Source organism: Cajanus cajan, chromosome 10 (assembly GCF_000230855.2).
Source record: "Cajanus cajan strain Asha chromosome 10, NIPB_CcT2T_4, whole genome shotgun sequence".
Classification (NCBI taxonomy): Eukaryota; Viridiplantae; Streptophyta; class Magnoliopsida; order Fabales; family Fabaceae; genus Cajanus; species Cajanus cajan.
Window position 1 is genome coordinate 39,434,992 of NC_138526.1, and position 12,378 is coordinate 39,447,369.

Consider the following 12,378-nt stretch of genomic DNA (forward strand, 5'->3'; position numbering starts at 1 on the left):
AACTTTACTACTAAACAAAAGTTCGCAAATTCCTTTGGATAAATGTATCACATAATAACATTTCACCAAAAGAAAAAAAAAATGAAAATCTTAACTAAAGTCATGCTCAATTATCATACTTAATCATATTCATCAATTAGTACAAGAATCATCAAAGTTAATCACCATCAGTTACATAGAGAAGAGGCACTGACTATAGAAAGACACTTGGCAGCTACCATCTTGTGCCCAACGTAACGCACCCAGAAAGTACACATAGCTCTCGAGCCGACTCAAGCTGACGGGATAACCATAGGGAGCTCCCATGCCTGGTGAGGACTAATGCATGATCGACATGAGTGACAAAGAATAAACTTTGCTCTCAATCACAATGGTGCCTGATGAGCCCAAGGTAGTGCTCAATGTCGCATCAAAAAACCAAAATCTACAGAATAGGCAAATTTCATATTGCAAGTAAAAGTTATTAATTTACATACCCAAATGGTGAAACACTTTAAAAGGTCAAAATGCACTTGTCAAAGACACAAATTACACATAATTACATAGTCATACTATCTTCTCATACAATCGCAAAAATGGATTCCTTTAAGATTCCCACAAGAATGCATAAACAATCCAATATTCAGAAAATTTGTTTAATATTCAAAATTAACCACACATAACATTATATACATTAAATAGAGCTCTAAAGAATCACGTGAAACCCTAAACCCTAAATCTTAAACCCTAAACCCTAAACCCTAAACCCTAAACATAATACAAGTTACAATTTGGAACTTTCCCTCATATATAACGCATACGACAGAGAAGAGATTGAGGATCAATCTTATTACCAAATGTTATGTTAGACTCCTAATGAAATTAATCATTTCCCCTTATCTCAATAAATAGGATGCAAATCTTCTAAGAGCGAGTTTTCTTAGTTCTTCAAAACATATAACATGTAAGAAAGAAAAAGTAAGAAACGTAAAATATAAAATTAATGTAATTCCTTTAAAGATTTTTCAATCCAAATTCAACCTTTAGTTAGCCTAACAACTATGGTTATGTTTTCCTTCCCTTAAAATATTTAAAACTTATAAATAATATATAAATAACACATATTCTCTCAGCGCAATTATAAATAAAATACATAAAATAATTATAATAAAAATACATATTTTTCTTCAAACACTTATTATAACAAGATGCCAAAAAACACATATTTATTCAATAAATATTATATAAAAAATAATTTCACAAACATTTATTAAAAGTATTCATAATTTTTAAAAGTTTATAATTTTTTTCTAAAACTTATTTATTTAATTAAAATATCCTTTTAAGAATTTTAGAAATTTCGGGGTGTTACATTAAGTATTATTATTTTTTTTGAATGTTTTTTAGAAAAATATCTATATAATACCCGGAATAGTTATTACTACCTATATATTTGAAGATCAAAAAAATAAAATTTTAGGATTCTGAAAATAATTTTTGTTTGTAGTATTTTGTATAACCATAAAAAATATTTTATATTTAAAAACTGTATGCATAAATTAAGAAGAATATATTTTTATTGTTATCTTTATTTCTTATATTTATTTACAATATAAAATAATATGACGTATATATTTATAAGTTATTCAGAAAAAAATAAAATAATTTCTTAAATAAAACCACACAAATGAATCCCTAACATGTAACATGCAAGAATGTTTATGTGGATAATTAAGGAAAAGTGTTGAATGTAAAAGAAAGGCACATGCAGAGTGTTGAAAAAGTCAGATGTGAAAATAATAAAAAAGTAAAAGTCAAAACATTAATGGCATGACAACTTAGAGTTATTTATGTGTTTGAAAACAGATAGATTCATGAGGAGGTTTTGCAATGTGGTTATGTTTGAAGTTCAACCTTGAAACAGTTAAAATCTTCCATACCAGCTCAAGCCATGAACACGTAGTAGCGGCGCACTGTAGCACAGTCTATGGGTAGCGTACGTCAGATACAGATGCAGATGCAGATGCAGTCGTTTCAGAGTTCAAATTAATCACTTTGTTAGGCAGAACTGCAAGTTACTAATTTGCCCCTTCATTTACTTTTCAATTCTTAATTAACTCCAATTTTTGCATGTGTTCTTCCCCTTTGCATGCATTTTGCTTACGCGATTCCTACGCTAATTGCTTGCTATATGGGAATTATGATTTTTTAAAATGATAAATTATCAGAATGTGATTTTTAATGATGATCAAAATATGTTTGATTTATATATGTATATATATATATATATGTATGTATATATATATATATATATATATATATATATATAATTAAGAATATCTATAAATATTATCTTAAAATAAAAAAACATTATTACAAAATAAGTAAATAAAGGCAATGTAACGTTTTTATCATATTAATTTTTTAAAATTTGAGAATTTTAATTTTTCATCAATCTGTAGGAATAATTTTACGAGAAATTTATGCAAAACAATTATTAGAAAACAATATATAGTAATAGAGTTCTATATAAATTTTTTTTTTTTTACCTTAACTCTTATTAGCTCTTCCAAAATCATTTTTTTTAACTTATATACAAGAATTTTTAATTTATATAAAAAAAAATTATTTCAATTTTTCCTTTTTTAGAAATATTTTAAGAATTAAAACAAAAATGAAGAAAATAGTAAATTACGAGCACATTTTATCGTAGTACGTATATAGATTAATTATTAATACACAAATCAACTTTTTTATATATAAAATATATCATTTGATTGCATTTTGGTTAGAAAATATTACATCATAATCATAATCGTTTTGTATTGCGTTGAAATTTTGAGTTGAACGTTTCATCTTCTACTGAATGTATACGGTTTTTTAGATCAAGGTTTATTAAACATGTTTTTAAACTGATCAAAATAATTTAGGTTATATTAGAAGTTTTTAGATAAACTTTTCTACAAATACTTCTAAAAAAGTAAAACAAAAAAAATAATTATTTTTTTCATATAAATTAAAATTAACTTATATATAAATTAATTTAATTATTATCATTAAATTATTAACGTACACATGTATACATTTATTTATGATTAGTTATGTATAAATTAATTTAATTATTAACATTTAATATATTAAAGTACACATGCATACAATTAATTATGATTTGGAAATAAACTTGGCAATAAAAAGATTAACTAAAATATTTTAAATCACAGTATTGTTTTTATCGTCAAAGAAAAGATATATTGAGAATGAGGATAAATGTTAGAAAGGGTACCTAACTATTAAAAAATGTGTAAAGAACCAAAACAATATATATAGAAGTAGATATATCCTCTTCTTCCGAGTTAATCTTTCCCAACTACATAAAATAAGAAAGTAATAAGACATTTTTGTAAAGTTTAAGGTATTAATAAATAGACTAATTGAAAAAGTTAACTGCATAATTAAAGAACTAAGATCGATGTATGATGACACTTAATTTGATCCTCATTACCGTTATTACACATAATTAAAAAAATGACTACAATAAAATTTAAGTAGCACTATTTAATAGCGTTGAATTGATGGTGACAGTCTCAAACTAGAGTAGCTATTATGTTCTCCAACTAGTGTATGCTAGATAGAAAAATGCATGATAGTGTGGATGTACACGTAAACTAAATTGATTTAAGTCAAATTCAAACTCAGCACGACAATAATAATCTCCATTCATTAAGAAAATGAGATCATTTAATTATTCAGTCATTTTTAACTCTGCCTGACAAGTTAAAGTTAAAAACCTTAATATTCAATAGATTTTTTTTAATTTTCTCTCTCTTTAGTTTGAAAGATATTTAATAATGTAAAATTAATGTCACTATCTAAAAATTTGAGTAAAATAATTATCTTTTAATTTTAATTAATAATTGTAATAAATTAAAATTAATAATTATTGTTTTACAAAATAATACTAATGTCTCATAAAAATTCTAATGTCTTTTTATTAATCCAACCGTTGAATTTAAAATTTTCAAAAAATAAATTAAGTTTACAAAATTTTATATAAATAAAAAATAATATATATATATATATATATATATATTAATTATGTTTAAATATAAGTAAATAATTGTTGTATATAATCTCGTATAAAATAATCTATATATAATAATCATGATAGTATTATTTAATTTAAAAATTGAACTAAGAAATTTATTATTGCTAAAAGTTATTAAATATATCATTCTATTAAATTTAATGCTTGATACAAATGAATTATTGATTCAAATGGTATTGAATTTAATCTTTTAAAACTGAAGCTAGTTATTTGCAATGATGAATATTATGGAGGCTTGAATTCATCTTAATTTTATAACTTGTAATGGTGTGTGGGAGTGTATGGAATAAATATATAGTGGACATTAGGACACGTGAAGCGAGTAATAAACGTAGGAGTGAAAGGACGGTACCGAATCCCATTGACTTGAACATGTTTCTTAGGTAGATTGCCTTCCACTTAGTTCTCTACTATTTATATACGCATTCTCCCTCCTTATCCTACACCTACCATTTCCAATTAACTTCCTTTATCTCTCTCAGACACAAACTATAACCATCATTCATATTTTGTGTTCATCATGACCAAGTCTCCGAGTGAAAAGAATGGACTCAAGAAAGGTCCATGGACTCCCGAGGAAGATCACAAACTCATCGATTACATTCAGAAACATGGCCATGGCAAATGGCGAACCCTTCCCAAAAATGCAGGTATATATGTGAAATTTGTGCTAACAAGGTTTTTCTCTTTAATTTCATGTCAAACGCATACACATTCTTCTATGTTTAAACCAGTTCATTGAAAGCAAACTATTCGATTTCAGTCCATTGAAAGCAATAACTTTTGATACTAGATAGCTGAACTCATATATATTTAAACTTTTCATGGCACTTAACATAAACCTTTGCATTTATTTTTCATGCATAGGACTCAAAAGATGTGGAAAGAGTTGTCGGCTTCGCTGGGCTAACTACTTGAGGCCTGACATTAAGAGAGGGAGATTCTCATTCGAAGAAGAAGAAGCCATCATTCAGTTACACAGTGTTTTGGGAAACAAGTAAGTCCTGTACTATTTTCCTCACCTTTTTTTGTTCTATATATTCCTCAATCAACTTTAAAAATGCATTAAAAAAAAATACCTTTTTGAATTTGCATATATGATATACAGAATCTCCAACTAATGCATGGACTTTAATAGTATTAAAGTTCATTTTTTAGTGAGTGAATGGTAGCTAGGCAACTATGCAAAGTCAATGATATAATTATATATATACAATAAGACCAATATTTTCTTGTCACTATGTAGCACATAAAATTAATTATTGCTGTCTAAATGGAAATTTTGACAGGTGGTCTACAATTGCTGCTAACTTGCCAGGAAGAACAGATAATGAGATAAAGAATTATTGGAACACTCACATCAAGAAAAAGCTAATCAAGATGGGGATTGATCCAGTGACTCACACACCTCGCCTTGATGTTCTTCAACTTGCCTCTTTTCTAAGCTCATCTATGTACAATTCACCTCAATTTAACAACTACCCTTTTCCTTCTATGGGAGGATCAATGATTAACCCAAGCCACCTTCTAAGTTTGCTCACAACTCTGCTATCATCATGTCAAAACAGAAACCCTGATGTCACATTGAATCATATTAATAATAATAACCAACTTAGTGGTAGCCCTCTACCCCAATGTTCCCAAACCATGCAACATGATTCTATACAAACCTTCCAACCAAACCAACTTCAAGAAAACCATATTGCTTATAAGACTAATCCTATGGAAGCTAAACTAGAGCATCAAATCTCTCCAATTGCTACCTCTTTTAGCCACCAAAGCACACTGCCAAATTTGTGGTATGATCACATAATAGATCTACCACAGGCACAATCATCATCAGCCATGCAATGTTTCTCATCTTCTCCCAAGTTGAACACTTTTGTCTTGGAAAATCAGATCGAGGGGATGCCGAATTTCAATCTGAGTTCTTTGTTATCGTCCACACCCTCGTCTTCTAGCCCAAGTACTTTGAATTCATCATCTTCCACCACATTTGTCAACGGAACCACTGAAGATGAAAGGGACACTTACGGCAGCAACATGTTGATGTATAACATTTCAAATGGCTTGAATGACTCTGGATTTTTGTGATTGAACACGATGCATGTTGTGCTGTAATGCGATTTAATTTTGTTAGTACTTCAAGATTTGTTTATTTCAGTTCGGACTGTTTTCAGATTTGTTTTAACGACCATATGAATCAATTATTACTATATATGTTTCCTAGTTTGATTGCTATTTATAAATGAGTGGTGCTATTTTGTACGAGAACAAACGGTACAATCGAAGACCACAAAATCATTCACCTAAGAAAGATAATAAAATTAAGTCAATTAACAATCTCTAACTAAAATCACGCCACGTGAAATTCGTATATTTATCTTTTTACTAATTATATATCATTTTTCTTTATAGATTATTGTCCCGCTATTATATACGTTAAAAATATAATATTGGGTCATAATTTGTATTTATTTATTTATGAAAATCAAACTTAATACTAATGGGATTTACATCACCTCATACACCTGGATCAAATAACTTGGCTAGCTAGATCTCTTATTAATTGGATCATAAGTTTTGAATGTCGTGTATGACAACTTAACCAAAAATAAATAAACTTTATAAGATAAAACAAACTATATATTTCACATACATAATTTTTTGTAAGTTACAAAAACATAGTTATAATCTAAGAGTGGAGTGAGAATTTGAGTACGATTGGATAACTAGTGAAATTAAGAATTTATTCAATAAACTCTTATTATAAAACAGTTTGTTAGAAATTCTTATGAAGTTTACTAAAATAAATTGAAAGTAAAAATTACTAGTTTAAAAGATATAAATTATAAGTCTTTTTTATAAGTTGAATTAAAAGAACTTTCAAAATTTTCTCTCTAAATAAAAAGTGGGATGTGTAAGTTAGACACGGGTAAAATTGTTTTACAATAAGTTTATTTTTAAAGTGTATAAATACTTATTTATTTTATATTAATTTAATTTAAAGCATAACGAAATTTTAATTTACTAACTTCTTAGACTAAATTCAACTCTATTTAATTTTTTGGATAAAAAAATCTCTATTTATTTATTTATGAAGAAAAACTCACTTTATATAAGCTTTTTTTTTTTTGTTCACATCAATATCAAAACTTCACCTTAAATTAGTTTAACTTGATCGATCGAGAATAAGTAAAATTTAATAAAAAATTATTTTTGTTAAAGATTAAATTTAAACATCATCTGAATAATTCGATCTTGAATTCAATACATAAAACTTATATCATATATATTAAATATTAATCAATCTTTATGGGAGTCATTTTCTCTACATTAATCTATATTAGCTAATGTAGGAATTTCATTTTATATTGGTTATTGCATATTGTCTTACCTACGTAGAAATTAACTATTTTTAAATTGGTTAAGACAATAATTGATGTAATTTTTTTTACATTGATTTATGAACAAATGTTTAAATGACTAATTTTATACATTGATTAAATCTATCTTAACTTAAGAATTCATATAAAAGTCTAAAATAACTAACGTAGAAAAAACATATTTCATTTTGAATTCTTATAAATAAACACCTCCATTGTTTCTTGAATTTAAAAAATATTATTATATTAATTCTTAAATAAAAAAAATAGTCAATGAAAATATAAATTAAAAATTATTCCCTTATTCTCTATTATAAAATTAAAAAATATACATTTTTTATTTTTAAATATAAGCAAATTTTAATTACTTTTGTTTCATTTATTTATATTATTTCTAAAATATTCTTCCTTTAATGCATGATTTTTCAGTTGTAATCATAGTTTTAAAAATCGGACCGGTCATCGAACCGGTTAAGGTACTGGGTCAGTGGGTCAAAGGTTGAACCAGTAGGTCACTAGTTGAACTGCATGACTCGATTTTTATTTATTTTTATTGAAAAAAATTCATATTAAATATATTTAATACTTATAAATTTTAATAAATTCATATCTTATTTTAAATTTCAATTTTTCTATCTTATTTAAAATTATTTTTATTTTTATTTTGTAAAAAACATACATAAAAAATTACATGTTAAACGGTATATTAATACAAATTAAAAATATAAATAATATGTACATATATAATATGCTTGCAATTAATATCACAAAATAATATATGTAATATTTACATAGATATTATATTATTAAATATATAATTTAAAATTAATAATATACTATAAAAGTTATTTAAGTTGTATATATTGCAAACAAATATATTAGAACAAGTAGTCATTGTTATATTTAATAAGACTCCTTGCTTTTTATTAAGAGATTCAATTATTATTATTATTTTTGTGGTTTATGGTCCCTTAAAAAATTTATAAAAAAAAAAAAAGTGGTTGAACCGGTTTGACGCACCGGTTCACCGGTTGAACCGGAAAATTTACCGGTTCAATCCGGTTTAAAACGGGTCGACTGCATAACCGGTCCAACTTAAGATTCGGACCGGCTGGACCACCGGTTCCCGGTCCAACTGGTCCGACCAGCCGGTTCGGTCCGGGTTTTAAATCACTGGTTGTAATCCTTCTTTTTTATATTTATTACAACGAGAATTTAGGATGAACATTATAAAAATAGTAAAATTTAACACAAATAATTAATTTTTTAATATGTATAAAATTAGTCTTTTTTTTTCTTATAGTAGAGAACAAATGAAGTATATTAGTTCAAAATGAAAAACGAATGAAAAAAAATATCACTACTACACAATACACATTTTACGTCAGTCATTTTAGGGGTTTTTACGTCAGAAAAATTTTCGACGTTAAAGCTGGAGACGTAAATTTACGCCGGGGCGCGAAAATCGACGTAAATTTACATCGGACATACCAAGGTCCGACGTAAAAAAGTCATAAAAATTTAATAAATAAAAAAATGAGTGCAAGGAGATCGGCCCGATCTGCTTGAAACGACCCGTTCTCCAATCAGAACGGACCGTTCTCCAAGTAGCATGGCCAGTTCTGCTTGATAGACCCAGGATGGTCACTTCCTTCTCTAGCTTCAAAAACTCGAAATGCAACACAAACATTATTACGAAAAAAACATCCCAGAAAACACAAACTTGATAGAAGATGCTACCTCATAGAACCTCCCAGAAAAGCCCATGACCAACGCAACCCTCCAAAGAAGAAAAACATCATCACGCGAAGAAAAATAGAATAAGGTGCAGATGAGGAGGACAACCACAATTTGAGGAGGAGGTGGAGGGATGAGGAAGAAAAACAGAAGAAGGTGCACAACGCGCGGGAGAAGGAATCCATGAAGTTTTTGAAATCTAACTAGTGCGCGCACACCTTCTTTTAAGCAGGTTCCGTGGATTATTTACGTCGGCCCTAATTGGGTCCGACGTAAATTTTAACATCTACGTTGGACACAATGCATAGTCGACGTAGATGTTAAAATTTATGTCGGACCCTTGGAGGTCCGACGTAAATAATTTAACAAATTTACGAAACGTGCCACCGCGTTTTTATTACGTCGGGTGTTTGTATATCTGATGTAAAATGGGTGACGTAGTATCCTAATTTTCTACTAGTGTATTGATATATTAAAGAATTAAAATCACAATAAATTATTATTTTTAAAGGTTTTTTTTTTTTTTACATTTTAGAAACTAATTTCACATTTCTTAGACCAAAGATTAATAAAACAGCTCCATTTCAAAAACATGAGTGTGTTGGTAACTTGGTATAAATAATTTCCAAATTGAAAGCCGTTCTCCTTATTCTTTTATAAGTCAAAATTTTGACTACATATTATCCTTTTTCATTTCCCAACATGTGACTTTCTTTAGGTGGGGTTGCTCTTTTTTTTTTTTTTTTTCTTTTTATCTGTCTTCCATATTTGAGAAGGGACCACTTGGACAGTGTAGCAGAAATGTAAAGGCAGAAAGGATGGAGATAGGGTTGAACGGAACAGTGTGTGTTATGTGACTGTGAGGCACCAAAGTTCCGTCTACGTATCTACTTGTCTTTCAAACCTTTGACTACTATATCCATTGCCTACTGCTATTCCAACAATCTGAGTTATTATTACATTGTACATTGCTATCTTTTATTATTTTTTTAAATTAAATATTACTCAATTATATATAGATATCTTAGTTGGAACTGATGATGAGAGCTTTTGACACCTGCCTCTGCTACCTTCATGTTTCACGTGCTCATTAAACTATGTTCGTTAGCTTCTCTAACTTGCTTTCTCTCGAACCGAATCAAGTGTTTACTGTAGAAAATAATGATTCAGGGCCTCTATTATATTATTATTATTATTATTATTCTTGAGCTTCATTCAACGTCAATCATATGTGAGTGAGAGCTTATTAAATGAAAAGTTTTTTTTATTTTATTTTTTACATTATACCTGAGTTAGTCGAATCGAGCAAATTTGATTTAGTTTGACTTGGCTTATATTGTAACATGGAGTAGATTTTAGAGTTTAATTGACTTTAGGAAGAAGAGTGTATAAATATTTATTTCAGAAGAGAGTTTCATAAGTTCATTCTCAAAAAAATTTAGAGAGAAATTTTAGAAAAAATATTCGATTTATCTTATAGCTTGATTTGAGTTTGATATGAACTTTATTTTTTCAGTTCAATCACAACTCAATTCAAGTTTATTAATAGTTCAGTTTAACTTGTTAAGTTGAATCATTTAAATCAAAAGTCAATTTTTTTATACTTCAAAATTTTAATTTAATAATAGATTTAAGATAAAATGATTATTTCATTTTTTAAGACAAATATTAATTTTATAAGATTATAAGGTATGACTCTAAAGAAATATATAACTACAACCAAATTTATATATAAATAAAAGCCACTTCATCTTGTATAAATAATAAAAAACCCAAATTCATAGCCATAAAATTCTAAAATATTCATTTCTTTTGTATTATTAACTTATAATTAAGTTTAGAAAGTTCTATCAAATTTTAATAATCTGAAATCAAATAGAAAATTAATTGTAAATATTTATATGTCTAGCTGATTCATAAACCAAATTAATAAATCGAGCTATATATGCAACTCAAGTTCAACTCATTTATTTATCAAGATGAAACTTTAACTCAATTTCAACTCATTTGATTTATAAATCAAGTTTATCAAATTAGTTATTAAATTAAATTTAAAACTATTTTCAAGTTGCTTTGATTCATTATTACCTTTATTTGTACCCAATTATATATCCAAATAACATGATATTTATACTTGTTTCTATGAAAGTTAAGAAATACAAATATATTTTATAAAATGTATAATACGTAATCCCATTATTAGAATATTACATTATTAATAAAAATAATATTTTATTTGACAATCAATAATAATAATAATAATAATAATAATAATAATAATAATAATAATAATACCTAATAGTAGTGATGGACACAATAATAACATAGATAAAACATATTCTTTTTGTTCTTTATTATAAGTAAAAATAACTAATTTTACACAAATTAAAAAATTGATTTATTTGTATTAAATTTTAGTATTCTCATAAGATTCTTTTTAAATTATCATTGTTATAAATGCTAAAAGAAGTAGTACTGCAACTAAAAGATATATTATATATTAAAGAAAAAATATTTTTAAAAAATTATCAAATGATAAAAAATAGTTCAATTTATTTATATTTAAGAAAAAAATGTATATTTTTTTTCTTATAATAGAAAACAGAGAAAGTAAGAGTTGTAAGAGTTATAGTGTTGATTAAATTTATTTTTTCATATATAAATTTTTACATTAAGGTTACATTCTTTTCTTCTTCTTCTTTTTTCCCCCTTTTTTTATACCGCATTACTTATTATTATATAAATTATTTTTCTTCTCTTTCTTTATCTCGTACTGTATACACCTTTAGATATAAAAAGAATGAAGTTTTGTTAAAATTATAAACGACGTTAATTACCACTATGTCAATTGTCATAATTAGTAAATCCAAGAGTAGTAAAACAGAAATTAAAGAAAGCCTATTAATATTGACTTCAAACTTTGAGACACCCACGAACTAAGTAGACTTGTTCAAAATCCAATCATATAAGAGTAAAAGTATTTTGATTGGTTTAGAAAAGTTGAGTTTTTTTTTTTGGTTTTTCACCGGTGATTTAGAAAAGTTGACTAACCCAAATTAGACGGGATTTGTTGCTAGTTAGAAACACTTTTCCGTTACTATCTCTTCCGTATACAAAAAAAACGGAGGCATGAAATGCGAAACGGTGGCGTTTGGCAAAAATATAAAAAGC

The 12,378-nt window shown here is 26.8% G+C and overlaps 1 protein-coding gene across 1 annotated transcript; it reads left to right on the forward strand.

The window, feature by feature from the left end:
* The first annotated feature begins 4,509 nt into the window (after positions 1 to 4,509).
* On the forward strand, positions 4,510 to 6,319 carry LOC109806145 (transcription factor MYB41). Its single transcript, XM_020368524.3, has 3 exons — positions 4,510 to 4,734; positions 4,952 to 5,081; positions 5,374 to 6,319. Exons 1-3 carry the CDS (start codon positions 4,605 to 4,607, stop codon positions 6,176 to 6,178), a joined length of 1,065 nt encoding a protein of 354 aa, XP_020224113.1. The 5' UTR covers positions 4,510 to 4,604; the 3' UTR covers positions 6,179 to 6,319.
* The last annotated feature ends 6,059 nt before the right edge of the window (positions 6,320 to 12,378 follow it).

Bases quoted from the DNA above. Each gene is read 5' to 3' on its own strand.
- LOC109806145 (XM_020368524.3), top strand. From the start codon at position 4,605: ATGACCAAGTCTCCGAGTGAAAAGAATGGACTCAAGAAAGGTCCATGG. The intron at 4,735-4,951 runs GTATATATGTGA...TTTCATGCATAG, and splicing joins AACCCTTCCCAAAAATGCAG to GACTCAAAAGATGTGGAAAG. The intron at 5,082-5,373 runs GTAAGTCCTGTA...AAATTTTGACAG, and splicing joins CACAGTGTTTTGGGAAACAA to GTGGTCTACAATTGCTGCTA.